At 44.2% G+C, this 27,137-nt stretch overlaps 2 protein-coding genes across 10 annotated transcripts in view; one reads left to right on the forward strand and one right to left on the reverse strand.

Annotated features, from left to right (window-relative positions):
* Window positions 1-15,581, reverse strand: part of FBXO43 (F-box protein 43) — a 27,947-nt gene extending 12,366 nt beyond the window's left edge. The window contains exons 1-2 of one of the 5 annotated variants that reach the window (XM_056522393.1): window positions 15,475-15,581; window positions 2,189-3,645 (exon numbers count right to left, since the gene is read on the reverse strand). In XM_056522393.1, coding sequence (XP_056378368.1) covers window positions 2,189-3,645; window positions 15,475-15,498 — 1,481 coding nt within the window. In that variant the 5' untranslated portion in view covers window positions 15,499-15,581. The other 4 variants (XM_056522394.1, XM_056522391.1, XM_056522389.1 and 1 more) reach the window with 4 other exon arrangements.
* On the forward strand, window positions 15,047-27,118 carry POLR2K (RNA polymerase II, I and III subunit K). Of its 5 annotated transcripts, none has more exons than XM_056522399.1 (4): window positions 15,047-15,181; window positions 21,624-21,691; window positions 24,566-24,658; window positions 26,976-27,118. In XM_056522399.1, exons 2-4 carry the CDS (start codon window positions 21,631-21,633, stop codon window positions 26,996-26,998), a joined length of 177 nt encoding a protein of 58 aa, XP_056378374.1. In that variant the 5' UTR covers window positions 15,047-15,181; window positions 21,624-21,630; the 3' UTR covers window positions 26,999-27,118. The 5 variants fall into 5 exon arrangements, with proteins under 5 accessions (XP_056378374.1, XP_056378373.1, XP_056378370.1 ...); XM_056522398.1 differs by lacking the exon at window positions 15,047-15,181 and adding an exon at window positions 15,597-15,724; XM_056522395.1 differs by lacking the exon at window positions 15,047-15,181 and adding an exon at window positions 16,371-16,438.
* Window positions 27,119-27,137: the final 19 nt, after the last annotated feature.

The following is a 27,137-nucleotide window of genomic DNA, read 5'->3' on the forward strand; positions in this document are numbered from 1 at the left end:
GGAGCCAGACATTTTGGTATTCCAGTGCTTACAGAGATAGTAAGCCACTGAAGTACCAGGTCTCTGTTTAGAGGGAGGAACAGCTCTGGGTACGGACATAATGAGGAAAAAAGAAGGGATATCGGAACTTTCTCACCCTAGACTGTGTCCCCTGTCAGCTGCAGTGAGGAGACTCGCTCTGTGCAGCTAGAGAGAGAGAAAAAGGCCAGCCAATAGGAAGAGAGGGGTGTGCCTGAAGCAAGGCACTAAGTAAATGCCCCTTTCCTATTGAAATTCGCGCCAACGGCGCTGATTGGAGGCAGCTTCGTGCCTCTGAGCTCTTCCAGCCCCGTGGGCGGAGCCACAGACCGACCGGGAGAACTGTCATGGCGCCCGCTCCTTGCCCCGAGCGCACCTGCCGCTCGTTTGTGCGCTCGGGAGAATAGGGCGGGCAGCCAGCACCGGCAGAGACTGCCGGTGAAAAGTAGTAAGCCGGCGCCGAAGCGCCACCTAATAGCAGCGCCGCGGCAGTGAGACGCTTATAAGGCGCTGCCGGCAAAGTGAAACTAAGCCGGCGCTGAAAAGCGCCCGGCCCGGGACAGCGCCGCGGCTGTCAGCCACGATAAGGCGCTGTGAGACAAGGTTAACACGCACATGCACACAAGTGAAGCGCCGGAATAAGGCGCTATGGACGTGCACCCAAACACACACACACAAAGTGAAATGCCCCCTATATGAAGCCCCTTCAGGTGCCACTGCTCCCCCAAAAATAAAGTGCAGCCTCTAATAAAGTGTAGCCCATGTAAGTTAGCCCCCCCAAAAAATAAAAAACCTAAAGGGTGGGCCAAAACAGGGCATCTCCAGCTGCTGCGAGTCCGTACCTGTGGAGAAAAAAGGGGAAGTACTTACCTCAGTCAGAAGAACGTACCTACTGGAGTCTTCAGTGAAGTCTTCAGACAGCATTAGTTAACTGCATCACGCCTGGCTTCTATGCACGAGCGAGGCGAGCAGAGAAATAGGGGGACCCGGACCCGTGAGGTACCACCCAAGCGCTGACCGTTGGCGAGGGGGGGGGGGGGGGTTAACAGCGCATATACGCAATGTCTGTGCCCCCTCACTCGCAATGGGGAAACTGGGAACCGCAGTCCCCAAGTCCCCACCTGAAAACAGAAAAGAAAAGGAATAAAAAGCCAACACGTCCCTAACTAGGAAAACAAAAAAATTTAGAAGACCTGGTCTGGAGCAACCCAGACCACGTCCCACTTCCTTAGACACTAAGCTTAAACTGACTAGCTCAGAGCCTGAAGGCGGGTATATCCTGCTGGGAGGAGCCAACTGTTTTTGTTGCCATAGTGTCACCTCCTAGAGACAGCAAGATACACCCACTGTCTGTGTCCCCCAATGGAGCCAATAGAGAAATTAATATTTTTAAGTAGTTGCAATGTACACATCTGTATAACTTTTTGGCACCAGTTTGACTGACAAGTCTCCATTTTGTATAATGAGAGACCTATAATCAAGTAGGCCAGGAAATGCCTTCTGACAGGTATCGTCCATACATAAGTTTTTAAATAATGGTTTCTCGAAAATACTGCAGCATTCCAGAGTAGAATCGTGGTAGAACAAAGTGAAAGGTTTTCCAGCCCAGCAGATTGTCGTTTTTAAAGCTTGCTTTATTGGTTGAAAAGCACATGTTCACATAATGTAGATGACAGAGTGACTATTTGACTGACCGCTCAGTCTTAGGCATACATGATACATACTTATGACTAAGACTGAGCTGTCAGTCGAAACGCATCACTAATCCGCATTATGTGAACGTGTGCCTTTTAACCAATAAAGCAAGCATCCAAAATGACAAGCTGCTGGGCTGGACAACCTTTCACTTTGTTCCAGTTCTACATGTGGTCCACGCGCAGCGACAGGGGGTGAGCTGGATATTGTGGACTTTGTTGCTTAAATCATAGCAAGTTATACTAACATTAAAGGGAACATGGGCTCCCTTTTAATCAGTGCAAATAAATTATTGAAGCATTAGCAGCACAAAATTACATTTCAGAACAGGTTCACCAGTGTGAAGTGTCAGTGGGGCCATTATAAATCTTGTACAAATGTGTGTCCCATTTGTTTATAAATTGGATACAAGTCACTTCAGAACAAATTGTGGATAAAATGTAGAAATAGGTCCCCTGCCCACTAGACATTTTACCTGCAAATACTTTCCACATTTAAAACTTTAAAAATAATTGATATGATATGCTTCAAATTTCTGTTTTTTAGCTCGGATAAAATATCTATTTGCTCCAAGCCCATTTTCCTGCCGATGAGTCTTGTCAGATCATCATCTGACACATCTAAACAGTCCAGGCTGCCCAAGAGTTCCTGCATTGTGGCCTGTTGGGCCCTCTTTCGGGTGCTCCTTACTATCATCTCACGAACTACTCGCAAGGCAGGTGTGCCTGTTAAATCCTCAAATTTTAAGACAGAGTTTGTGCTGTCATCAAAACTGAATTCACATTCTTCCGTTACAGAGTTCCTTGTCATTTTTGATTTGTACGATGAACTCAAGATATAAGCTTCCTCTTCAACTTCTGACTGTGAGCCTCGCTCACGCAAGGTTGACAATCTCCTACACCGATCCAGTTTCCGCAGTCTACTTTTATTATGAGTGGATTTGGGGGTTTCTTTTTGCTTCTGAATAAGTTCCTGAAAAGAGCCTTCATGATCAGTTATAGAGTCTTGCGACTTATCCAGGCTGAGCGAATGGAAAGCACTGTCCTCTGTTATGGAGTTTTCTTGGTCTGTTACTGGGGTGCATAGATTAAATCGAAAACTTGCAGCAAGATTACTTATAGGAGTCTGAAACACTTTGTCCTCTGAAATTAAGCTGCGTTGAGGTGTGGTGGGCAAGTCTGTAAGGTTTCCTTTATTGATGCTCAGAATTCCATCAGTCGATTCTGTAGAGTGCTGAACTGGTGAAAGATTAACTACCTCTGGAAAAGGAACAGTGTCACCTTTAGATTCATCTATGGTGGAACTCTTCTGTAGAGCAAAATTCAGTCTCCACTTCTTACAAGACATGCTAGACTCAGTCTCAATTTTTAAAGTGCTTGTAGCAATTGGTTCGTAAGCAACATCTCTTGGAGAGTCAACAAAATTGGTGTAAAGGCCTGCCTCAAAACTAGGAATCCTCTGAAGCGTCTTTTTTCCAACCATATCTTTAGATGAACTGTCGGATGCATCAAAATCCAGATTTCCACCAGATGTAGCCTTAACAAGGAGGAGTCTACGTCGTAATGAGAAATCTTTCTTAGCAACTCTTGGAGTTTCATATATTTCTGTAGCCTGACTAATGTTCCTGGTGCAAGCTCCAGGCTCAAAGATGATTCTGCGGATAGGAGAGCATGCTAAAGTAGGATCTACATTTTCAGAGTTCTCATAGTCTTCCGATGGACTGCCAGTTTCTAAAGAGTCGCTGCTAGTTTCAGAGTCTGGACTAAATGGCTTCAGAGAATCATTGTATCCACTATCTTGAGATAAATACATGAGTCCGCTTCTGTAGCCAACATGCTTCTTTGCACCTGCTACATAACTGGCTTGAGTAACTGCAGGACTGTCTAATACACATCTTTTGTATGCCATGTCCGATTTCTTTCTTCTGTACGCCTGTAAAATATGAATGACCAGTGTTACAATTCTTATAAACAATCAGAAAAGATCATTAAAACACTTGTTTAGGAATAATTTTACAAACACCAAACCCTGACCAGTGCATTGGATGTACAGACCAGCCCACAAATATTGCTTAGTTTTCCCTTGTGATAGGTTTGCCATTGCATTAAGGGATAAATATATATTCTAATAGACAATACCTATGTAATATAGCCCCTTTTTCGGTTAAAATGACCATTCTAAAAGCACATGTATATTTCTGTAATACAACATTGTTCGAATTTATATGGAGCTTATTAAACAGTATTTCCAGTAAACCAGAAGTCCCTTTCGTGCACAAATGACACGATCTAAACTTGACATCAAGACAGAGGGTGACTGCTGTGCCAACTTTTAAAGGTCTGTGAGTTTACACCAGGACCTGAGCTTTCCAAGCAAAACATTACCCAGACCACCACACTGCCTGCTGGCTTTTCTTCCCAAAGTGCATCCTAGTGCTATGAGCATTTTGCCATTTACACCCCACTGGCGTTTGACAGATTTGTGGTATAGTGGGCTGTGCATATAAAAATAAAATTTTTCATATTCACAGACTGTTCAAAAAAAATCTGTCAGACACCTGTGGGGTGTAAAGGCTCACTGCACCTGTTACATTCTGTGAATCAAGCCCATTTTCACCTTAAAATGGGTACTCCACCCCTAGACATCTTATCCCCTATCCAAAGGAAAGGGGATAAGATGTCTGATCGCGGGGGTCTCGCCACTGGGGACCCCCGCATTCTACCATGCGGCACCTACCTGTAACAGCTTCCAGAACCTCTGGATGCCCTCAGGCTAATACCATCCCGACCACGGGGACGCAAGATAGTGACGTCATGACACATCCCCCGTGTGATGTCACACCCCGCCCCCTCGATGCAAGTCTATGAGAGGGGGAATGAAAGCTGTCAAGCCCTCTCCCATAGACCTGCATTGAGGGGGCAGGGTGTGACGTCACACAGGGCGGAGTAATGACGTCACGATCTTACGTCCCCATGGTCGGGATGGTATTAGCCTGAGGGCCTCCAGCAGTTCCGGAAGCTGTTACAGGTGGGTGCCGCATGGTAGAATGCGGGGGTCCCCAGCGGTAAGACCCCCGCGATCAGACATCTTATCCCCTATCCTTTGGATAGGGGATAAGATGTCTAGGGGTGGAGTACCCCTTTAAGGACCAGGCAAATGAAAATACATACACATACACACATACATATACTATTTGTGTGGGGAAATTTAAAAGAAAGCCGCAATTTTGAAAAATTTGGAAGGTTTCCCAGTCAGGGTGTCTCCAGCTGTTGCAAAACTCCAAGCATGCCTAGACAGTCAATTGCTGTCTGGCAATACTGGGAGGTGTTATTTTGCAACAGCTGGAGGCTGTTTTGGAAACACTGCCGTACAAGACGTTTTTAATTTGGGGAGGGGGGGGGGTAACTCTAAGGGTGTTTATATGTAGGTATATGTTAGGGATCGACCGATTATCGGTATGGCCGATATTATCAGTCGATAATCATGATTTTGGGCATTATCGGCAATTACCTTGCCGATAATGCCCCGCCCCCACCGCACGCGCAACCCCCCCTCCCCCCGACCCACCCCCACCCACCGCACCGCCCCGGCCCCATTGCCTCCCCCATCCCCGGTTTTATAATTACCTGTCCCCGGGGCCCACGCTGCTTCTTGCTCCTGCGCTACGCTGTGCGCGGTGACGTCACCGTCAGTGACAGTTCAGGAGGACGCCACCGGAGCCAGATGTAGAGTGGACCCCGGGAACAGGTAATTATAAAACCGGGGATGGGGGAGGCAATGGGGTCGGGGCGGTGCGGCGGGTCGGGGGGTGGTCGCGGTGATAGGTCTCAGGACCCCCGGACAGGCAGGGGGAGAGAAGTGGGTGGCGGCGGCAGTCTATGGCACCGCAAAAGCCACTGCAGAGCATTGATTTAAAGCACCCGCTTTAAATCAATGATCTGCAGCGGTGTCGCGGGGGGATAAATAGCCGATAACTTATACCGGAATATCGGTATAAGTTATCAGCTATCGGCCCTAACCTCCACCGATTATCGGTATCGGCCCTAAAAAAAAAAAAACTATCGGTTGATCCCTAGTATATGTAGTGTTTTACTCTATTTTGTGTAGTGCAGTGTATTTAGTATACATTCACAGCAAGTTTCCCGCTGGGAGTTTGATCACCAGTCACTTTTTCCGGGTCACCGGAGACACGACTGACCCCGAATAGCCGGTCTGAATTGAACCCCCCCCCCCCCCAGGCATTTTAACAATTTCAGCAGGCATCTTGTTCCATTCAGCACCCAGTTACCAGAGGTGAACGGAAAACGCTGAGGCGGCACAGGTACGCCCTTGGTCCTTAAAAGGAGATCTGTAGTGCTCTAAACTTCCGATCGGGGATAAGTTTTAGATCGCGGGTGGTCCGAGCGCTGGGGCCCCCGCAATCTCCTGTACGGGGCAATGGCAATGTACAGGAGATACATGGAGGGGTATGCCGGCTGCCGCATCATGAGGGGACGGAACACCCCCTTTCCTGTACATTGCCGCAGCCCCATACAGGAGATCGTGGGGGGCCCCAGCGCTTGGACTCCCCACAAACTAAAAAACTTATCCCTTATCCTTTGGATAGGGGATAAAGTTCAGAGCACTACAGATCTCCTTTAACCCCTTAAGGACTCAGGGTTTTTCCGTTTTTGCACTTTCGTTTTTTCCTCCTTACCTTTAAAAAATCATAACCCTTTCAATTTTCCACCTAAAAATCCATATTATGGCTTATTTTTTGCGTCGCCAATTCTACTTTGCAGTGACATTAGTCATTTTACCCAAAAATGCACGGCGAAACGGAAAAAAAAATCATTGTGCGACAAAATCGAAAAAAAAAACGCCATTTTGTAACTTTTGGGGGCTTCCGTTTCTACGCAGTGCATATTTCGGTAAAAATTACACCTTATCATTATTCTGTAGGTCCATACGGTTAAAATGATACCCTACTTATATAGGTTTGATTTTGTCGCACTTCTGGAAAAAGTCATAACTACATGCAGGAAAATTTATACGTTTAAAAATGTCATCTTCTGACCCCTATAACTTTTTTATTTTTCCACGTACGGGGCGGTATGAGGACTCATTTTTTGCGCCGTGATCTGAAGTTTTTATTGGTATGATTTGTTTTGATCTGACTTTTTGATCACTTTTTATTCATTTTTTAATGTTATAAAAAGTTACCAAAATACGCTTTTTTGGACTTTGGAATTTTTTTGCGCGTACACCATTGACCGTACGGCTTAATTAATGATATATTTTTATAGTTCGGACATTTACGCACGCGGCAATACCACATATGTTTATTTTTATTTTTATTTACACTTATTTTTCTTATGGGAAAAGGGGGGTGATTCAAACTTTTATTAGGGAAGGGGTTAAATGACCTTTATTAACACTTTTTGTTTACTTTTTTTTTGCAGTGTTATAGCTCCCATAGGGACCTATAACACTGCACACACTGATCTCTCATCCTGATCACAGGCGTGTATTAACACGCCTGTGATCAGCATTATCGGCGCTTGACTGCTCCTGCCTGGATCTCAGGCACGGAGCAGTCATTCGCCGATCGGACACCGAGGAGGCAGGTAAGAGCCCTCCCGGTGTCCGATCAGCTGTTCGGGACGCCGCGATTTCACCGCGGCGGTCCCGAACAGCCCGACTGAGCAGCCGGGATACTTTCAGTTTCACTTTAGAAGCGGCGGTCAGCTTTGACCGCCGCTTCTAAAGGGTTAATACCGCACATCGCCGCGATCGGCGATGTGTGGTATTAGCCGCGGGTCCCGGCCGTTGATTAGCGCCGGGACCCACGCGATATGATGCGGGATCGCGGCGCGATCCCGCTTCATATCGCGGGAGCCGGCGCAGGGCGTAAATATACGTCCTGCGTCGTTAAGGGGTTAAATGGGCACTGTCGGATACAAACATTTTTTATATATGTTGTAAAGCATGTATAACCAAAAAGTTTTGCAATTGCTTTCATTAGAAAATTCAGCATTTCATACTAAAAGAGCCAGTGAAACAACTGCCCCCCACCCCCCCCCCCCCCCCCCCAGGCGCCTGCTTGGACACATACTAGTCCTGCTGTGTCCTTGCATCATGGACACTTCCTTGATTGACAGCTGTGAGTGCCGGGCTCACAGCTGTAGGAAAAATCCTCCCACTGTCAGCTTGTGTCCCGCTACTGTCAGTGAGGACAAGCTGGGAATTGTAGTTTTGCTAATGCTAGGGGAGATGTGAGCAGACAGCATACAGAGGGAGGGGGCGGAGACCTGCACAGTGAGACCACACACCCTCCCTTTGAGAGAAATTAAGACTAGTGAGCTAAATTAAACACAATGTGACTTCGGGCCATTGAAATAAATTGCATCTGCAGCCCTCCGATACAGTATATTCCAGCATTGCGTTGTCAGCAGGATGCACTGTTATGGGCAAAAAAATGGCCTAATAGTAAAAGGTTTGTTTATACATAAATTTTACATCAATTTTTCTGCTGTAAAATTAAGAAGAATTTGCTTTTTATGAATTGTTGTTGACCAAAAAATAAATAAATAAATCTGCAATTTTTCAAGGATAAAAAAAAATAATAAAAAAAGCCATGTCTGTATGAAAATCTGACAATACATGGGTGTCTATCTCTAAACGCCATACATAGTATAAAGCCCAACCCCACACAATTACTACTATAGGGACCCAGAGAATGCACCAGACATGTATCAGAATAGGATTATACACATTCTATGATTAACTGTTTAGCCTCTTCACATGTCAAAATCCACAATGACTTCAATGGAAAAACATTAAAAAAAAAAAAAACACATTCTTTATGACTGTTCTCCATTTAAAGTCAATGGGACCAAAAAAAAAATCCATCATCTTTAAAAATCTACATTGAACTTCGGTGTAGATTTTCTCATCAAAAAGGTCTCTTTAGGGTACGTTCTCATGTACAGGATCTGCTGCATATTTTCTGCTGCTGACTTTGCTACCAGTTGACTTCAAATTGGTAGCAAAATTCGCTGAAGAAAATACGCAGTAGATTCTGTAAAGTGTGAACGTACCCCTGAGGGCTCGTTCACACGGGCGGATTTCTTTGCAAGATAGCAGCATGTTTCCTGTTGCGAGTTTGAATGAGGACGGGCTGTCCGCGGCAGATTTTGGGCAGCAAAGTTTTCTGCAGGAAATCCGCTGCAGACCCCATTAACTTCAATGGTGTCTGCGGCAAATTTTGGACAGCGGAAATTCCACTGCCAAAAATCTGTTGGAGAGCCCCACCTCCATTCAAACTCTCAGCGGGAAACACGCTGCTAATGCACAAAGAAAATCCGCCCGTGTGAATGAGTCCTGAAGAGACATTTCAGACTGTTTTGGTAGGAAAATCCACATATCCTCATACAGTAGAGAAAAAACCCCACCTCAGAGTGAACAAACTCTTATGACCATGTATCGTAAGGCTGGGTTCACACCACGTTTTGTTAAATACGGTTCCCGTATAAGGCTGGGAGGAGGGGGCGGGGCTTAATCGCGGCAGCCGTATTCGGGAACAGTATTTAATGTATGTCTATGAGCCGACCGGAGTGAACCGCAGCCTCCGGTCGGCTTCGTTTCCGGCCGAAAACTAAGCCGACCGGAGGCTGTGGTTCAATCCAGTCGGCTCATAGACATACATTAAATACGGTTCTCGAATACGGCTGAGTGCGGGTGCCGCGATTAAGCCCCGCCCCCTCCTCCCATCCATATACGGGAACCGTATTTAAAACGTGCTGTGAACCCAGCCTTAGTCTACTATACTGGTCCACACGGCTTTATTTTGCACGCTGTGCAGCCATATACAGACCCTAACAGTGTTTCCCAACCAAGTTGCCTCCAGCTGTTTCAAAACTACAACTCCCAGCACGCCCGGACATCCAACGGCTGTCCGGGCGTGCCGGGAGTTGTAGTTTCGCAACAGCTGGAGGCAACCTGGTTGGGAAACACTGCCCTAACAGACGCCCTATATTAGCGTTTCCAAGGGAACGTTCACAAGTTGATAAACTCGCAGCAGGTTACCCAGTTTTGTTACCAGTCACTTCAATGGGTCCCGTGATAGCAGCAGACTTAGGGTGGGTTCACACCACTGTTTCATATTTGAAACCGTATGCAACCGTATCCATAGACCATGCTTTGAAAACCGTATGCAACCTGATGCATCTGGTTGCGTGCGGTTTGTTGGTAATACGTTCCCCCTCCGTACTCTAAACAGTTTTCTACCACGATTTTTGGTCCGGGTGAAAAACCGTATTGTAACTGTATATGGTTTATTGTAATATGAAAGTCAGTGAGATCCGTATGTATCTATGGTTCAATCAGGTTTCCCTATACGGTTTTCAACTTTGCACATGCGCAGTTCGATTCTGAAGTATTCTAAATAGAACAATTGAAACTAAAAAGTAAATTTAAAAAAAAAAAAAATCTTCAAAACGGATTTGATGTAATTGTTAAAAACCGTATGAAACCGCATGCAACTGGACACAACATTTTCAAACCGTATACAAGTTATTTTTAAGCACACAGTTTGGTCCGGTTTTGAGGAATACAGTTTTGACTAGAAAACCTGATAGAAAACCGTGGGGACAAACCGTGGGGACAAACCGTGGTGTGAACCCACCCTTACAGATTGTCAGAGGACCAATTAAAAAAGTAGCACTCCACTGGAAAACATTTTTCTTCTTTATATGAACTGGTGCCAGAAAGTATAACAGATTTGTAAATTACTTCTATTTAAAAATCTTAATCCTTCCAGTATTTATCAGCTGCTGTATGCTCCACAGGAAGTTCTTTTCTTTTTGGATTTCCTTTCTGTCTGACCACAGTGCTCTCTACTGATACCTCTGTTCATTTTAGGAACTGTCCAGAGTAAGATAGGTTTGAAATGGGGATTTTCTCCTACTTTGGACAGTTCCTAAAATGGACAGGTGTCAGCAGAGAGCACTGTGGTCAGACAGAAAAGGAAACTTCAAAAGAAAAGAACTTCCTCTGTAGGTATACTAAGCAGCTGATAAGTACTGGAAGGATTGAGATTTTTAAATAGAAGTAATTTACAAACCTGTTTAACTTTCTGGCACCAGTTGATTAAGGGTATGTTCACACTACGTAATTACCGCGAACGGAATTACGTGCTGTGAACATAAACATCAGTGTGAATGGGTTTCTGTGAGACCTGTTCACACTGCGGAATTTCAGGGGCGGACCATTCCACCGCTTAAATTGTTCTGCGCAAAGAAAGAACACTTCCAATCTTTGCGCAGAAGTCCGTGAACACTGCATAGGCGTCAATGGTGATGGCACAATGGCGCGCGGTGCTACCACCGAAGTATTGCGGCGGCGGCAACCAGAATGGATTCTCTGCTTGCGGAATTCTGCGAGCGGAGATTCAGTTCATTATCCGTAGTGTGAACATATCCTTAAAGGAGTAGTCCAGTGGTGATTCAGTGGGGAGCAACTTATCCCCTATCCTAAGGATAGGGGATAAGTTGCAGATCGCAGGGGGTCCGACCGCTGGGGCCCCCTGCGATCTCCTGTACGGAGCCCCGACAGCCCGCGGGAAGGGGGCGTGTCGACCTCCGCACGAGGCGGCGGCCGACACGCCCCCTCAATACAACTCTATGGCAGAGCCGAAGCGCTGCCTTCGGCAATCTCCGGCTCTGCCATAGAGATGTATTGAGGGGGCGTGTCGGCCGCCGCCTCGTGCGGGGGGTCGACACCCGCTATCTCGGCGGAGAGCCGGGGCCCCGTACAGAGAGATCGCAGGGGGCCCCAGCGGTCGGACCCCCCGCGATCTCAAACTTATCCCCTATCCTTAGGATAGGGGATAAGTTTTTCACCACTGGACTACCCCTTTAAAGAGAAATGTTTTCCAGCGGAGTTCCCCCATTAAAGAGACTGGAGGCGACAGCAGAGAACTTGTGAAGGTAGCCAGAGGGTCCATTTACACATACAGCATGAAGTCAATGGGTAGCAAAATCAGCAGCAAAAAGTACTCATGTGGGAAACATAGACTAGTGTATCTTTATCAGGGTGCCTTCAGCTGTCGGCATGCTGCGAGTTGTAGTTTTGCAACAGCTGGAGGCACCCAGGTTGGGAAACACTGACGTAACCGATTTCTTTTTTTGCACACACAATAGTGCGGTGCAATACGTTTTGTAAACAAATTACATTGTAACGGAGACAAAACCATCAGTCTAAGGCTGCACTTACATCTCGTTATTGCAATACGGGTCCCGTATCCCGTTTCTGTACAAAAACGTATGTCTCCAAACCGGACCGAAACATATGTAACCGTATATCCCTCCTCACGTTTATAAACCGTATACGGTTTGAAAACAGATGTCCGTTTGCATACGTTTTAATATACTTTTTCCTTCAATACGGTTACCATAGAACTCAATTTTAAAATAACCGTATACAGGTTGTACCAGGTTTTTCACCGGGACACAAAACCGTAGTAGACTAAGGTTTTTGTGTACGGGTAAAAAAACGTATAAACCCATAAAGGATGCAAAACGTACACAAGCTGATGCTATGGCTGACATACAGTTTACAATGAAATGTCATATATATGTTTTTTTTATATAATACGTTTTTTTCAACAAAACCGGATACAGGAACCGTATTGCAAGAACGAGGTGTGAATGCAGCCAAATGTAAACACTCTACCCCCCCCCCCCCCCCCCCTTCGTGTGTATAAAACCTATACAATAAAAGCAACCAAAAACGCAGTGCTAGCCCAGCCTAACCTGAGGAATGACTACAACTCCCAGCATGCCCTGTAGTAGGTTGGATAACACAGGTGGGCAGATAACATTATGTAGAGCAGCTAAAGTTTCCGCATCCTAGAAGCCCCCAGCAGTTGTGACACACTACAAGTCCCAGCACAGCCGTGTCTAGCCGGCTATGTAAAGCAGTGGTATCCCTGCGCCCCCCTGATGTGTCACCTTCAGTCCAGGCAGGAAGCTCCAGCAGCCCGGCTCACAGTCCGCCTCCATAGGAAGAAACTACACACAGCCCGTCTGCTAGGAGAGAAGACCCCCGCACTGAGGACACCCGGACCCCCTCCTCACTATTACTACAGTCACTGCTCTGCACCGATTCCCTATGGCAACGCCAATCCCGGCCCGGCCGCCGCCGCTCTCTATGGGAACAGACAGCCGCGTGCCCCAGCCGGGTTTCCCTCACTGATGTTCAAATCGCCCGCCATCCCCAACTGTCACTGAGGCGCGTACCCGCCAGGCTGAGCGCGAGCGAGCTGTGAGGGGAGCCGCGCATGCGCCACACTGAAAAAAAAATAAAATAAATAAAGTTACCACAGAAGCTAAATAGGCGGTGATGTAAAGTAAACTTGACATCAGCAGAATGGTTATTGTTTGAAGTGTCAAGTAAAAAAATAAATTTATACAGTAAAGAAGATTTACCAAGCAAAATTCTGTTTGTTGCCCATAGCAACCAATCACTGCTCAGCTTGTTATTTTACCAGAGCAATATGAGAAGTGAAAGCGGAGCTCTGATTGGTTGCTATGGGCAACAAGGAATCTTACTATAAAACTGGGTTCACTATGGGGGAGATTTATCAAAACCTGTGCAGAGGAAGAGTGGTGGAGTTGCCCATAGCAACCAATCAGATTGCTTCTTTCATTTTCCACAGGCCTCTTTAGAGGCCTGTGGAAAATGAAAGAAGCAATCTGATTGGTTGCTATGGGCAACTGCACCACTCTTCCTCTGCACAGGTTTTGATAAATCTCCCCCTATATCCGTTAGAGCACATTCACACTACAGATTTTTAGGCGGAATTTTGCTTGAAAAATTAGCAAAATTGTTCTCAGTGAGATACTGTTGAATCGTTTAGCCTATGATATTTCTGGGGCAGAAATTCCAGACTTCTGCGGAATCTGCTCTGAAAGGCATTGCTGTCTATTAAGACGTCACTTTTCCCCGAGTGGTCCTAGACCTAGCACCTGCTCCAGACAATCTCCACCCAGAATATTCGGGCACAGATTCCATAGTGTGAATGAGCCCTTATAGTATGTTTAATTTTACTGTATGCAAAATACAGTCAACTACATTGTGCATGCAAAAAAATAAAAAAAATAAAAAAAAAAACACCATCCAATTAGTTGTTTTTTTAGGGAACATTCACATCAAGTTTTTTGGCCTCCCTGGCACGGATACAGAGGAAGATGCTCAAAAATCAGCTGCTGACATTTATGCAGACTACAGTTTTTGGTCTGATCCTAAACTCTGGTATGCTAGGAAAATGGCCTGAACGTAGTCACTACCTGAAGATTGAATGGTGGCCGTGCACCAGTAGCATCTGAACAGATGGGGTTTTACCTATAAAACATAAATGAACAGCAATACGTGTGAACACACCCCAAGCTTGATAAATCTCCAACAGAGCCACAAAACACCTGTTATTTTGTGACGGGCGAATGAACGGAAGAAATAGTGCATGCACTAATTCTCCCGTTAATATCGCCCGTCACAAAATAACGGACGTTATTAATAACGGGCGATAACTGGTTAAAACAGCTATTAGAAAAATCCCATAGACTACAATAGGATTTTCTTATAGCTGTTCGTGATTTTGTACCGGCCGTATAACTGCCGATTTCCCCTCTTTTTATAACAGGCGTTCATAACGGGTGCATTTTTATAGTGTGAAAGCGCCCTAAGGCTGGGTCCACACTACGTTTTGTCCCATACGGGAGCGCATACGGCAGGAGGGAGCTAAAAGCTCGCGCTCCCGTATGTGACCGTATGCGCTCCCGTATGCCATTCACTTCAATGAGCCGACCGGAGTGAAACGTTCGGTCCGGTCGGCTCATTTTTGCGCCGTATGCGCTTTTACAACCGGACCTAAAACCGTGGTTGACCACAGTTTTAGGTCCGGTTTAAAAGCGCATACGGCGCAAAAATGAGCCGACCGGACCGAACGTTTCACTCCGGTCGGCTCATTGAAGTGAATGGCATACGGGAACGCATACGGTCACATACGGGAGCGCGAGCTTTTAGCTCCCTCCTGCCGTATGCGCTCCCGTATGGGACAAAACGTAGTGTGGACCCAGCCTAAGGCAGGTTTTAAATAAGCATAACATGGATGCATTTGTCACATAGGATTGGGGGTGGGGGGGGGTTGTCATATCAGACATCAGAATTGGGCACCTTCCTGACCAGCTAATCCTGACAGAGCAGAATCATGGGACACTGCATCTCAGTTGCCCAATGACCACCGTTCATTGACCAGCCGAGTTGGGAAGTGGAGGTGCTGGCAATCACACATAATCCAGTCGATAGAGGCAGACCACACAACCACAGAGGGGTCCCTCCTGTTCCAAGGTCCCAATCACAGTTGCATGGTCTGCCACTTATAAAGTTGGTGGGCACTACATCTATGTACTATACAGCTTGGTGCCAGGTAAACATGGTAGTGGTGGGAGATAAGGACAGATTGTGAACATTTGCTTTTCCCACAGCCCTTACAGGCTGGTATGAGCATGGCACCGTTTGAAGCGGCTAATTCACAAAAAAAAAAAAATTTATGCAGATTTTCCACATTACAAGGTCACCAGACCCCTAACACCAATGATGTGGAAGGGTTAAGCATACTGTGATTTATCAACAAAAAAGAAAAAAAATATAGTTATAACCCACAAAGGTTACCATAAGGCTAGGCTACATGGCTGCAATTTTAACACAGTTTTCGCTCACCCTAAGGCTGGTTTGGGAGTCCATATTACAGCCTCAGGTCCTGACCACAGGTCTGATAACCGGAACTAACGGTCAGCTCAGGTCATCAGACTCACAGTTGGCCAGAGACTTGCAGTCATCTAATGGCGACAAAAACACATCTGTTACACTTGTGTGAAACCAGACTGAAGGATAAAGACCTCTATTAGAACTCTTTTGTAGTGAGGTGTACATAGTGAGGAACTGAAACAAAATGGGCATTTTTGTACAGGTACCAAGTCAATAAATTGCTTACCTGTTGAAGAATATGGTGAAAATGCTAAAGTTGTACCAGGCTGCATTTGGTGTCGATTACTGCCACCATTTTTAAGGTACGTTCACACACGCGGATTTTTTTTTTCCAGCAGGTTTTCCGCGTCATATTTAAAAGTGGACGGGCTCTTCCCAGCTGTCTGCAGCAGATTTTCCGCGGCAGAATTTACGCTGCGGAAAATCCGCCAGTCCCTACTGACTTCAATGGGGCTTGCAGCGGATTTTCATGTACATTCCGCCATGGAAAATCGGCTGCGGACAGCCGAGAAGAGTCCGCCCACTTTCAAATACGCACCAGAAAACTCGCAAAAAAAATATGCACGTGTGAACGTACCCTTAAGCCAGATCCTCTTTTCCATTTATCTGCAAGGATTCCATGTGATAATCCTGACAATTAGCCTAATTCAGGACAATAGGGCTAATCCTCAAGCAGAGGGTGGAAGCATAAACTGCATGGGAATGGGAATAATAGGAATTGATTTAACATTATTATTCATGTGAACATAGCCTTATACTCAGTTATTTTTAACAAAACCTTTCCAGACCTGTATATCCATAGGCCTCAAGTCACCTAAAGTCTTCTCCCGCAAAACAGACTCTATCCTTGAGCCATCAATTAAAACAGAATGAGAAATGAACAGGCTACCATTACCAGGGGCCCGGCCTCACATTTGTAAGCTCCACAGGTCACATTGCCTTCCTTTTGCTTCATCCATTGGTTACATTTCCTGACTCCTCGATCTGCAATGATTTGTTGGTCACAGGTGCCTCATTGTAGGTGGGATGAACCATTGCTAGTATCCGGCTAAGGGTACGTTCACACGCTAGTAACTAGCAGCGGGTTTCCCACTGCAGGAAACCTGCTGCGAGTTAAGCTACCATTCATTTGAATGGGTCCGTGGACAGTCTGCAAATCTGCCACTATTGCGGACTGTCTGTGGACCCATTTAACCCCTTAAGGACCGGGGTTTTTTCCGTTTTTGCATTTTCGTTTTTTGCTCCTTGCCTTTAAAAAATCATAACTCTTTCAATTTTGCACCTAAAAATCCATATGATGGCTTATTTTTTGCGCCACCAATTCTACTTTGTAATGACGTCCGTCATTGTGCCCAAAAATCTACGGTGAAACGGAAAAAAAAACATTGTGCGACAAAATTGAAAAAAAAACGCCGTTTTGTAACTTTTGGGTGCTTCCGTTTCTACGTAGTACATTTTTTGGTAAAAATGACACCTTATCTTTATTCTGTAGGTCCATACGATTAAAATGATACCCTGCTTATATAGGTTTGATTTTGTCGGACTTCTGGAAAAAATCATAACTACATGCAGGAAAATTAATACGTTTAAAATTGTCATCTTCTGACCGCTATAACTTAATTTATTTTTCCGTGTATGGGGCGGTATGAGGGCTCATTTTTTGCGCCGTGATCTGAAGTTTTTAACGGTACCATTTTTGCATTGATAGGTCATATTGATCGCTTTTTATTCATTTTTAAATGATATAAAAAGTGACCAAAAATGCACTATTTTGGGCTTTGGAATTTTTTTGTGCGCACGCCATTGACCGAGCAGTTTAATTAATGATATATTTTTATAATTCGGACATTTCCGCACACGGTGATACCATATATGTTTATTTTTATTTACACAGTTTTTTGTTTTTTTTATGGGAAAAGGGGGGTGATTCAAACTTTTAATAGGGGAGGAGTTTTTTTTCACTTTTTTTTTTGCAGTGTTATAGGTCCCATGGATCTCAGGCACTGAGCAGTTATTTGGCGATCGGACAGCGAGGAGGCAGGTAGGGGCCCTCCCGCTGTCCTGTCAGCTGTTCGGGATGCCGCGATTAGCCGCGGCTATCCCGAACAGCCCGACTGAGCTAGCCGGCAACTTTCGCTTTTAGCCGCGCGGCTCAGCTCTGAGCACGCGGCTAAAGAGTTAATAGCGCGCGGCGCCACTATGACGCCGGGCCCGCCGTGATATGACGCGGGGTTACAGGAGAGCAGGACCAAGGGAAACCCGCTGCTAGTAATAGCATGTGAACGCACCTTAAGGCTAAGTTTCTACTTGGTTTTTTTTGTTTCACTTTTTTTTTTTCTCTATTTTTATTTATTTTTTATTTTTTAGGTAGTACTTCTACTCCCAGCATGGAACAGACTGTTCCATGATGGGAGTAGTAGTACCTGTACTAATAGACATATCGCCCCGGGTGTTACTCCTGACACCCGATGCGATCGTCCATAATATAGCAGAGATGCGGAGCGGCTCTATACAGCGCTCGCCTCTCTGCTCTGTACTCCGGCCAGTGATGTGAATAGAACATCACTCATTCATATTTTCCACCCAGAGTGGGGATTAGCCGGATGGTTGCAGCCAATCACAGCTCTCTGAGGGAAATATGAGTGATGTTCTATTCATATCACTAGCCGGAGTATAGTGCAGAGATGCAGAGCACAGGAGAAAGGCGCTCCGCATCTCTGCAATAGATAGGATGATCGTATTGGGTGTCAGGAGTGACACCTGCTGTGATCAGTCCTTAACTGCAGGTACTACTACTCCCAATGTGGAGCACACTTTTCTCCATGCTGGGAGCTGTAGTACCTGCATTAATAGACAGATCATAGCGAGTGTAACTTCTGACACCAGATGCGATCTGTCTATTAATGCAGGTACTACAGCTCCCAGCATTGAGCAGAGTGCGCTCCATGTTGGGAGTAGTAGTACCTGCAGTTAAGGAAAGATCACAGAGGATGTCACTCCTGACACCCGCTGTGATCCTTCTGTATAATGTATAGATGCGGCGGACGCTCTTCTATGGTCCCCTGTACTGACGCATATATACACCTATTCATATTTCCCACAGAGAGTTGTGATTGGCTGGAACCATCTGGCCATTCACAGCTCTCTGCGGGAAATATGAATGGGTGTATATATATAAATGCCAGTGCAGGGGACCATAGAAGAGAGGCTGGCCGCATCTATACATTATACAGGAGGATCGCAAAGGGCGATCGGTTAATTAGTACAGGTACTACTGCTCCCATCAAGGAACAGTGTGTTCCATGCTGGGAGTTGTAGTACTACCTAAAAAAATAAAAAAGTAAAAAAAGACACACACACACTTCACTTTTATTATTGTCGACTACATTTTTAGTGCCCTGCCCTCACACATAAATTGAGCCCTGTTTTAAAAATTATTAAAAATTTAGTTATAAAAAAGACAAATTTTGTTAGATACAATTCTCTCCATCATACCCTACGAAATTTTATTAAAAAAGGTATCTCAATCACTTTTTTTGGATCGCTAAAGTCCAAAAAAGAATAAAAATCGCCTGCAAAAACGCCGAAATTAAAACCCTCATGACATTTTTCTTAGCGTTTTTTACTCCCATAGACTACTATGGGAGAAAAATGCCACAAATTCAGGTAAAAAAAAATGCCATAGGCTGAATACGCTGCAACTTTGGAAAACCGCCAAGGAGCTGAAAAAAGTTAAAAAACGCCAAAAGGATTTAAAAAAAGGCCAAACTGAAAAACACAAAGTGGAAAAATAATTTTGCGATTTCTCATTGATTTACAGCTAACATCTGGCCACAGCATTTTTTTCACTGAAAAAACGCCATGGGGCCGTTTTGGTGTTTTTTGGGGGGAAAAACACACACAAAAAAAAATAAAACAAGTAGAAACTGAGCCTCATACATCATGCTACATCCATGGTTTAAAGGGGTACTCCGGTGCTTAAACATCTTATCCCCTATCCAAAGGATAGGGGATAAGATGCCTGATCACGGGAGTCCCGCAGCTGGGGACCCCTGGGATCATGCACGCGGCACCCCGTTTGTAATTAGTGCCCGGAGCGTGTTCGCTCCGGGACTGATTACCGGCGACTGCAGGGCTGGCGGCGTGTGACGTCACGCCTCCGCCCCTGTGTGACATCACGCTCCGCCCCTCAATGCAAGCCGACGGGAGGGGGCGTGATAGCTATCACACCCCCTCCCGTAGGCTTGCATTGAGGGGCGGAGCGTAAAGTCACACGGGGCGGAGGCGTGACCTCACACGCCGCCCGCCCTGCGGTCGACCATAATCAGACCCGGAGCGAACACGCTCCAGGGACTGATTACAAACGGGGTGCCGCGTGCATGATCCCAGTTGACCCCAGCTGCGGGACTCCCGCGATCAGGCATCTTATCCCCTATCCTTTGGATAGGGGATAAGATGTTTAAGCACCGGAGTACCCCTTTAAGGGAATGGTCACATAGCATATACAAGCCAGGCATTCCAGACAGAATTTTAGTGTGATCTTGAATTTTAGACGGATCTTGTTAATCTTATCCATCGCTATCCCGCTGAAGATGGGATACCAACGTATACTGCTAACAGGAGCAGTGGACCCTATTTACTCCTATTGCTGAAAAGAGTCACCTAGTGGCTCCTTTTCAGACATGTGTGGTATTTCAACAGCCATAGAAGTGAATGGGGTCCACTGCTCCTGTTAACAGTATACGTCGACATCCTGTTTTCGGCGGGATGCTAATGGATACATCTGACGCAATACCTAACGCAGTGAGTGTAAACCTATCCTTAGCACACTTAGCAGTGCCCGTTAGGCTAGGTTCAGACTACGGAATCTCCAGGCAGAAAATTTCCGCCCGGAGATTCCGAGTGCGGCCAGCGCCGGCTGAATCAGTCGGCGCTAGGACCGCGCAGACACTGCAGTCTCCAATAGACTGCAATGTGTTCCGCACGGATTTCCGCCTGAAGAAAGAGCACCTTCTTCAGGCGGAAATTTCTAAGCAGATTTTCAAAGCGGATTTTCCGCTTCACAAATTCCGAAGTGTAAATTTGTGAACGGAAACCCATTCACTACACTAGACATTTTAGCAAGCGGAATATCTGACGGAAATTTTACGACTGAATTTCTGTCGGAAATTCCGTAGTCTGAATCTAGCTTTAGACATACATATCTAATGTAGATATAATCTATTGCGGATACCACATAGTATCATTTGCCATACATAGGGAACCGTCGAAACGTTGCACCTCAGAAATGGGTCAATAAAGCACTGTTGGTGTTTTAGGCTACGTTCACACTGCCTGAGAAGCCCGTTATTTTAGGATCGAGAAAAGCCAGAGATAAAATAGTGCTTGCTTTTTCTCTGGCTTTTCTCTCTGAAAATAACTGCAGCTATTGAACACAATGGGGTCCATGGGGACCCGTTATTTGCCGACATGTTCCGGCAAAATTACAGCCGGCAAACTGCAAATAAAAAATAAAAAAAGGGAGTTTGACGGATGAATTTGGGAGCATACTGGCAGTGTGATAGGGGCCTTACTGCTGGATTTCTTATAACTTGGATATATATATATATATATATATATATATATATATATACTTGTGTGTATTATATTGTGCTAACATATTAACATATTCCACAGCACTGTACAAAACTGCATGACTGTCTGCTATGTGCATATATGCAGCAAGATAAGACACACAGATCCTCCAGGACAGCATTTACACTGGTTAAAAACAATCCACTGGACTTCCATTGAATCACCCACACTATTTAAATAAAGTTTCCCATACAAAACTGAGTTCTACCCACACCCAGAATGGCCACCGCGGCACTTCCGCCCAAAACTGTGACGTCGCCGCTCAGCGTAGGTTCTGCCCATCTCCGCTGACGTCATAACTCTGCGCCCCTAGTCGGCAGGGATCGCACGTTTAAGTGTTGTGTGGCAGGTTCGGTTCTGGATATTGTCCTGTCTAGTAGGTGGAGGGTTATTATGTCTTGTTTTACTCCTTGTGATCTGTTTCTCTGAAGTAATTTAGACGAATCTTCTATTTCTTTTATTTTAAGGAAAAGTATGGAGGCCCAGAAGGACGACCCTCCACCAAAGCAGCAGCCTATGATCTACATATGTGCCGGTAAGAATATTGGGTGTGCTGTACAGCGTTTCCTAGACGGTGTGCCTCCAGCTGTTGCAAAACTCCAACTCTCAGCATGCCCAGACAGCCAAAGGCAGACATGCTGGACATTGTAGTTTTGCAACAGCTGGAGGCACACAGGCTGGGAAACACTGCTATAACTGGAGGAACATGACATTTACATGCTATTCCTGGTGCAACGAGAGATCAGATCACTACAACACTATAGGAAGTGATTTGTCAATCATATGGAGAGGATGGGGGTTTATCAGAGCAATATATTATCCAAGCGTGCATATATTGGGGGAATAATTATTATTTTTTATTTTTTTAAAGGTGCAGATTGCTTTTTACCTTTGTTTTTTTTCTGTTTTTTTTTTTTCAAAATTCTGTATCTTCTCTCCTTGTCAGAGTAGAAGGATGCCATTGTGCTTGCTCCGTTTCTACTCTGACAAGCAGAAAGAAAGTAATAAAGATTGTGAAAGCCTGAAGACCAGCAGAAATCCGCCTAAGGAGGAGGTGACCGAAATAGTGCAGTACATTATTATGCATTTTTTTCTGCAGTATCATCTGCTGCATCCAAACATTTACTGTAGTTGGGTCATGTGACTTCTGCACTTGGGTTTCAGTAGTGTGTTAATGAATTGCATTAGAATGTTGTGTGTTGTTTTTTTTTTTTTCTCCTCCCCCCCCCCCCCCAAATATCAAAATCACTCTTACAAATGGTTGATGACACCCCATTTGCTTTTTGTTGTAATGCTTTGGTTCAGAGGATGGTCAAAACTAAACAAAACGCTATTTTGTAACTTTTGGGGGCGTTCTATTCCACACAGTGCTCATTTATTTATTTTTTTTGTAAAAATGACCCCTTATCTTCTGTAGGTCCATGCAATTAAAATTACACCAAACTTATATAGGTTGGATTTAATTTTACTTTTAAAAGATTAACTTCCATAAAAATTAGCATATTTAAAAACATCCTGTTCCGACCCCTATAACTTTTTTATTTGTCAGTGTACGGAGATGTGTGAGGGCTCATCTTTTGCACCGTGATCTGTAATTTTTATCGGTACCATTTTTATTTTGATGGGACTTTTTGATCACTTTTTATTTTTATTTTTTTTAACAAGGTTTACAAAGTGACCAAAAATACACATATCTGGACTTTATTTTATTTACATATGCTCCATTGACTATGTGCTTTAAATAGTTCAGACACTTGTGCATGTGGCGATACCACATATGTTTGTTATTTTTTTTTAACCCCTTAATGACCAAGCCCATTTTCACCTCAAGGACCAGGCCAATTTTATTTTTGCGTTTTCGTTTTTCCCTCCTCGCCTTCTAAAATCCATAACTCCTTTTATATTTCCATGTACAGACCCATATAAGGGCTTGTTTTTTGCATGACCAATTGTACTTTGTAATGAAACCTCTCATTTTACCCTAAAATGTACGGCGAACCCCCAAAAAAAATTTTTTAGGGAGGAAATTTAAAGGAAAACCAAAATTTTGCACATTTTGGAGGGTTTTGTTTTCACACTGTACACTTTACGGTAAAAATGATGTGTTCTTTATTCTGTGGGTCAATACGATTAAAATGAGACCCATGGCTAGATACGTTTATATTTTTGTACGGCTTAAAAAAATCTAAAACTTTTTGTACAAAATCAGTAATCTAAAATCACCCTATTTTGACCACCTATAACTTTTTAATTTTTCCGTATATAGGGCGGTATGAGGGCTCATTTTTAGCGCCGTCATCTGTGCTTTTTTTTAGATATCACATTTGCATATATAAAACTTTTAGATCATTTTTTTATTAATTTTTTTTAAATAAAATGTGACCAAAAAAGCAGCATTTTTGGCCTTTTTTAAAAAAAAATATTACGTTTACGTCATTTACCGTACAGGATCATTAACATTATATTTTGATAGTTCGGACATTTACGCACACGGAGATACCAAATATGTTTATTTAAAAAAAAATGTGACACTTTTTGGGGGTAAAATGGGGAAAAACTGACAATTTTCATTTTTATTGGGGGAGGGGATTTTTCACCTTTTACTTTTTATTTTACATTTTTCAATTTTTTTTTTTTTTTTTTTTTTTTACACTTTTTATGTCCCCATAGGGGACTATCTATAGCAATCGTTTGATTGCTAGTACTGTGCAGTGCTATACATAGGACACAGCACTGCTCAGTATTATTGGTGATCTTCTGCTCTGGTCTGCTCGATCGCAGACCTGAGCAGAAGACCCAGGGAGACGGCCGGAGCTAGGTAAGGGGACCTCCGGCTCTCATGCTGGATGATCGGATCTGCTAGCAGCCGGAACCTGCCCTTCCGATGCTCGCGGTCATACACAGGACGTAAATGTACGTCCTGGTGCGGGAAGTCCCGCCAAACCAGGACGTACATTTACGTCCGTGGTTGTTAAGGGGTTAAATGGGAAAGGGGGGTAATTCAAACTTTTATTAGGGAAGGGGTTAAATCACTTATTTAACTTTTTTTTGCTTTATAGTCCCCATAGGGGACTTCATTTTGCATACTCTGTTCAATGCTATGCCATAGCCTTAAAAAGAACTTTTCAAATGTCTTAGAGACAAGATGTGCCCAGCTGATCACTAGAATGGGCAGGGAGAGAAGCATACGCTGACCAAGACAATCCTATAGACTTAGATTGTAATTTTGTCTCGCTCAGCTCGTTCTTCTGCTGGCTCATTCTAATGATCAGTCAGGGTATGAACACTCAGACCCTGTCCGATCAAAACTTTTGACATGTCTCTAACAACATGTGAAAAGCTTTTTTATTTAATTTTTTAGTGACAATGCCAATTTGATATTTGTCTTTTCTATTTTTTTTCTTATTAGAATGTCATACAGAAAATGAGATAAAAGCCAGAGATCCCATTAGATGTCGAGAATGTGGCTACAGAATTATGTACAAGAAAAGAACAAAGAGATGTATCCTTCTACATATGTGCATGTCTCTCTAGAAATGGGGTAAAGCTAGTGTTGCACAAAGGTGCCCATGTTTTATTTTTTATTTGTTTCCCTGAGAGATCAAATAGTGGAAGTGGATTCAAAAGGAATGAGAAAACAAAGGAAGCACTTCCCCTACCACCCTTATAGACATATTGATGCTCACACACTGATCTTTAGGTATGTACAACATAGGCTACGTTCACACTGCTGTTGTCTTCCGTCCACTTATCCCCAGTCACTGCCTCCTAAATGGACTATACTACTAACGGATGCAAAAGGATGCCATTCTGTGGCATCCTTTTGCGTCAGTTTTTCATCCGTTAGTATTAAGTCAGCCGCCTACAGACTCCCGCAGCTGGTACTACTACTAATCTCCTCATGGAATAGACTTGTTTCCATGATAGGAGTAGTGGTCTCCCTAGCTGCGGGAATCTGGGGGCAGCTGGGGAGGCTTCATTAGTGCTTGTACTACTACCCACATCAGGGAACAGAGCCTGTTCCATGTTAGGGGTAGAAGAAGTACAGGGGCTGAGGGATTGATCACACCAGGTCTTCTGAGACCCGGTGCGATCAGAAATGATTAAACAGGGGAGCAGGTGGCACGTTCTGCTCCCCTGTGATGCATATACTGTGTGTTTTTTACTTTAATTTTAAATACCTCGCCAGGAGCCCTGAATGGCCAGCACTGAGGAGCCATTAATTTTACTCCCCCCCAGCTGGGAATGGAGGGACGTGTCCCCGCTGTGCGCTGTTATTGCACTTCATTCACTGTAGGTTCCCGACATCTCCCTGCTGCTGCCCGACGGAGATGAGCAGAGGGGAATAGACTGACATGTCCCTGCTGTGCGCTCTGATTGCGCTTGGAGTAGGGCAGCAGTGGGGACATGTCACACATAGCAGGGGAGGGGAGCATGCTGTCCGCTCCCCTGTTTAATAACTTCTGGTTGCATCAGGTCTCAGAAGTGAGATCCGGTGCGATCAATCCCTGTACTATTACTTCCCCCAACATGGAACAGACTGTTCCATGATGGGGGTAGTAGTACAAACACTTATGTAGTCTCCCCAGCCGCTGGAAGACTCCCGCAGCCGAGGGAACAAGTCTGATCCATGATGGGAGTAGTAGTAATCCCGCAGCACTGCAGGTTCCGCTGATTTCATCTCTTCAGAGCATGCTCAGATGTAATAACTGTTCAAAAAAATTATAAACCGGGGGGCAAACAGTTGACATTAAAGGCTCATCGTTTTGCCATAGACTTCAATGTTAAATTTTATAATATCCATTTCTATTCCCATATTTTTGATGGGAGAAAAATATTGCATTCAACGTTTTAAAAAAAAATAAAATTTCCCCATCAAAAAGACAAACAAACAATGGAACAGGAAGCAAATGGGTGTTTAAAAAAAATAAAAATACATTTTTACATCAATGGGATTATTTTACAGCAGTTTGAAAAATTATTAAACTGATTACGGGCATTTAATGGGGGCAGACGGCCGTGTGAACGAGCCCATACATGTACAGCTGAAAAAAAGGCTATATATATATATATATTTTTAACCTAGTACATACCCTTGTTGCTAAATTGTTTACACAACTCCTGTTAACTTTCAGTTATGTAAAAATTTGTGACTGCCGAGTAGAAGCTGTGTTCAGTCATTTAGTTTATATTGAAATCTCCAGCAGAAAATCCTGCGCATCAAATCTGCATACGTGTGAAGGAACCCTAAAGCTGTGTTCAGTGTTTGCAAAACTGCAATTCCTACAATGGCTTTTTGGGGCATGATGAGTTGTAGTTTTTCCACACCTTGGGGAATACAGCTTTAGGGCCCTGTTCACACAGTGGAATGTCCTCGCAGAATTCTGCAAAATTTACTGTCCATTATCTTCAATGGGAACTCCACTGTCTCATTCACACAGTGGAATGTCTGCAGATTCTGCTGAATTTTAAGACATGTCTTTAAATTTGCATAATTCCATTCAGAGCCCTATTAAATTTAAGCACAGACATTCTGCTAAAATTCCACAAAACTGCTAAAAATCTACAGTCTGCTTTTTAGAGCGGAATAGAAGAAATTCTGCCCTGTGAACAACACACATCAGATTTTTTGCTAAAACTTCATTCCCATTCATCTGATTGGGACAATTTCTTGGAAGGATTTTCAAGCACAGTAATTTCTGCAACAATTCTGCACGCTGTTCACATGACAAGGTTATTGTGGACAGTTTTGGAACTGAAAATTAGTTTAAAAATGTAAAAACAATGTAAAACAATGCTTTTCCTTAATAAATCCTCAGTGGTCGTTTTTGATGCGCGTTAAACATTCCCCCAACTTTATTTTCCCCTTGCTATTTTTTTTTTTCTTATTGATTGTACCAAATGCTGAGGTGTTGCATTATAAATTATTACATGCTTTGTAATAAAACATTTTAATGTTGAAAAGAAATGTGTCTGGTTAT

The sequence above is a fragment of the Hyla sarda genome, chromosome 5, assembly GCF_029499605.1.
Source record: "Hyla sarda isolate aHylSar1 chromosome 5, aHylSar1.hap1, whole genome shotgun sequence".
NCBI classification, from domain to species: Eukaryota; Metazoa; Chordata; class Amphibia; order Anura; family Hylidae; genus Hyla; species Hyla sarda.

Bases quoted from the DNA above. Each gene is read 5' to 3' on its own strand.
- POLR2K (XM_056522395.1), top strand. From the start codon at position 16,392: ATGAGAAATGAACAGGCTACCATTACCAGGGGCCCGGCCTCACATTT. The intron at 16,439-21,623 runs GTAAGCTCCACA...TTTTATTTTAAG, and splicing joins AGGGGCCCGGCCTCACATTT to GAAAAGTATGGAGGCCCAGA. The intron at 24,659-26,975 runs GTATCCTTCTAC...ATAAATCCTCAG, and splicing joins CAAGAAAAGAACAAAGAGAT to TGGTCGTTTTTGATGCGCGT.